Consider the following 2,500-nt stretch of genomic DNA (forward strand, 5'->3'; position numbering starts at 1 on the left):
TCTCTGAATCGCAGGCACACTCAACCGATATGGTGTCCCAGGCCTTTGCCAATGTGGCCGAAAAGGGCAAATACTTGAGCCACTCATTCCTCTGGCCCGCTACCCGGTGGGAGGAAGTCACTCGGAGCTCTCAGGTGTGTCTCATCACCCAGGGGAGCGTAGACCGCCTCTTCTGGGTGGCTCGACAAGCTGAGGCTTTTGGAGGGCCAGTGTCCATGGCCATTTATGCTTCAGGGTCTGATTATGCCGTGGCCCTTGCTATGGTATCTTACTTGAGACATTGCTTTCCCGCTGTTCAAGAGAACGTGTCCTTCCATATAATGTACCCCAGGAAGTATCCGCCCAAACTCTCCTCTGAATACAAAGCACCTCCTCTTAGCTGTTCGGATCCAGAAGAAGTGAACAGACGCCTGACGATTCTTCTTCGGGACCCAAAACAGACCGGGATAAAACACTACCCGCAGAACCACATGAGGAACCTAGCCCGCCGAGCATGCCCTTGTGAAAACGTCCTCACCGTCGACATTGATATGGTGGCATCACCCTACATGAACAGAAAGTTGTCCCGCTTTCTCAACACTACGAAGCAGTCAGCGCCATGCAAGAAATGTGCTTATGTAGTACCACTCTATGAAATACAGGACGATGCTGAGTTTCCGAGTGATAAGACAGAACTTTTGGATCTGATACGAAATCACAGAGCTCGCATATTCCACAAAGAGGTAAAATGGGCAGCCAATTTCTCTCTCTCTCTCTCTCTTTTCTTTTTTATCCTCTGTAAAACATCATTCTTGATATTGGTTTTACATTTTTGAAAAAGAATTCCCCCAAAGACATCTATCCTTGAAAACTAACATTCCAAAACAGATAAAGACAGCTAATAAAATAAAAATAACTCGGTGAACCTTACATTCTTTTAAGGTGTACAGCAAGAATCAGGGAAATGGTCGATTCCACGATCGCTGGGAGGTGCAACCAGAGAAAGGGGATTTAAGTGAATATAAAGTCCTCTATGACATCGAAACCTACGAAGAGCGCTGGGAACCGATCCTAGTTTTGCCGATCAATGCTCCTTTCTTCGATGAGCGATTTGTTGGGTTTGGGTGCAATCGCTATAGTCAGGTTGGTGTTTTATCTATTTATTATTTTTAAAAAGTTTTCTCTCTTCTCTCAATTTCAGTCTCTCACTATCTCCCCCCTCTCTCTATTTATACATCTATCCATCTATTATTTTCTTTTTTCTCTTTCTCTCTCTCTATTCATCTATCTCTCCTTCCCTCCCTCCCTCTCTTTTATAAAAGTATTTTATACCTGTGGAATATTACATTCTACCATCAACACTAAAATCCGATTTGTCAACAATATGCAGCACCGGATGGGTTGGGCTTCGCACCTTGCAGCTGCCTTCCTTCCTAGCTTCCTTTGCCCAAGCACTTTCTCTGCCTTGTGCAAGTCCGGCGAACCCACCCCCTTGTCACGGCCGGAGGTCCGGCACCCCACAAATCAGAAACAGGCACCCGGCAGCAGGAGAGCAGTCGCAGAATATAAGGACGTCTTGAGAAGCAGAAGAGGCAGACCAGACCCAGCAGACAGAAGAAGCAGTCACAGGACAGGAGGTCACACTCTACCCTCGGCACTAGGGGCGCGGGGTCCCTCTTGGGGGTCAAACCTTTACCTTCCCCATAAACTTCTCAAGCAAGTCCCCTTTCATTCGCCACCACCCATATGCCCCCAACTACATCACAACTAGTGGCTTAGCGGTGGAAGAACCTCACAACGCCGAACGTTCCTGTAAGATCAGCTCCTGCTGAAGTGTCTCCTTGCCTTAACGCCAGCCATCGCTACCAAGACCTTTTGATCCACGCCTACCCACATCATGTCTGCCACACTTCTACGCCTGTGCTACGCTCCCGAAGAAGTCGCAGAAGATGCATTCCCAACTGACTCACCTACCTCGTCAAGTCTTCGCAAACCCTCGCCAGCATAGCCATGATTGTCACACTTCGACCCTACGACACCGATTTGCCTCGCTACTTTTAAGAGTAAGTGTACCTCTACAGTGCCAGTTTAACTATCTGCCCTCCCTAAACCCACCCACACCTTACATTTGTTACCTTTTCTTGACGAACATCCTACTACTAATTCTACATTACACAATTTCTGACTGTTAATAATTGTATTAACTTACAACGAAGTCACACACTGAGATCACTGTGACAATACCCACCTCACTCCCCCACCTCATTCTCAGCTTTAACCATTCTTTAATTGACGTGTATTGTGTTAATTGCGTTTTTCAGAATATAGTATTATTGTTGTCTTCAGATTGTAAAGTAGTGTTTTTTTCTCAGCAAATAACCACACTTCAATTTATTCAATCATTGTAATGTTTCCGTTTCCCGCATATATTATTCATGCCTATTGTTGCGAATTTACAATTATCGTTTCCTCCACTTTATATGCTATTATTAGTAGTTCCTTTGTTATTACTTGCGTTTTC

General features: G+C 45.5%; 2 protein-coding genes across 2 annotated transcripts in view; both read left to right on the forward strand.

Annotated features, from left to right (window-relative positions):
- Positions 1 to 2,500, forward strand: part of LOC113819365 (beta-1,4-glucuronyltransferase 1) — a 13,434-nt gene that overhangs the window by 7,085 nt on the left and 3,849 nt on the right. The window contains exons 3-4 of the mRNA XM_027371599.2: positions 15 to 722; positions 922 to 1,122. Coding sequence (XP_027227400.1) covers positions 15 to 722; positions 922 to 1,122 — 909 coding nt within the window. The remainder of the gene's footprint in view (positions 1 to 14; positions 723 to 921; positions 1,123 to 2,500) is intronic.
- LOC138867919 (uncharacterized) overlaps positions 1,144 to 2,500 on the forward strand; it is a 3,158-nt gene continuing 1,801 nt past the window's right edge. The window contains exon 1 of the mRNA XM_070145024.1: positions 1,144 to 2,042. The gene's annotated coding sequence lies outside the window, so the exon portion shown is untranslated. The remainder of the gene's footprint in view (positions 2,043 to 2,500) is intronic.

The sequence above is a fragment of the Penaeus vannamei genome, chromosome 33 (genome assembly GCF_042767895.1).
Source record: "Penaeus vannamei isolate JL-2024 chromosome 33, ASM4276789v1, whole genome shotgun sequence".
Classification (NCBI taxonomy): Eukaryota; Metazoa; Arthropoda; class Malacostraca; order Decapoda; family Penaeidae; genus Penaeus; species Penaeus vannamei.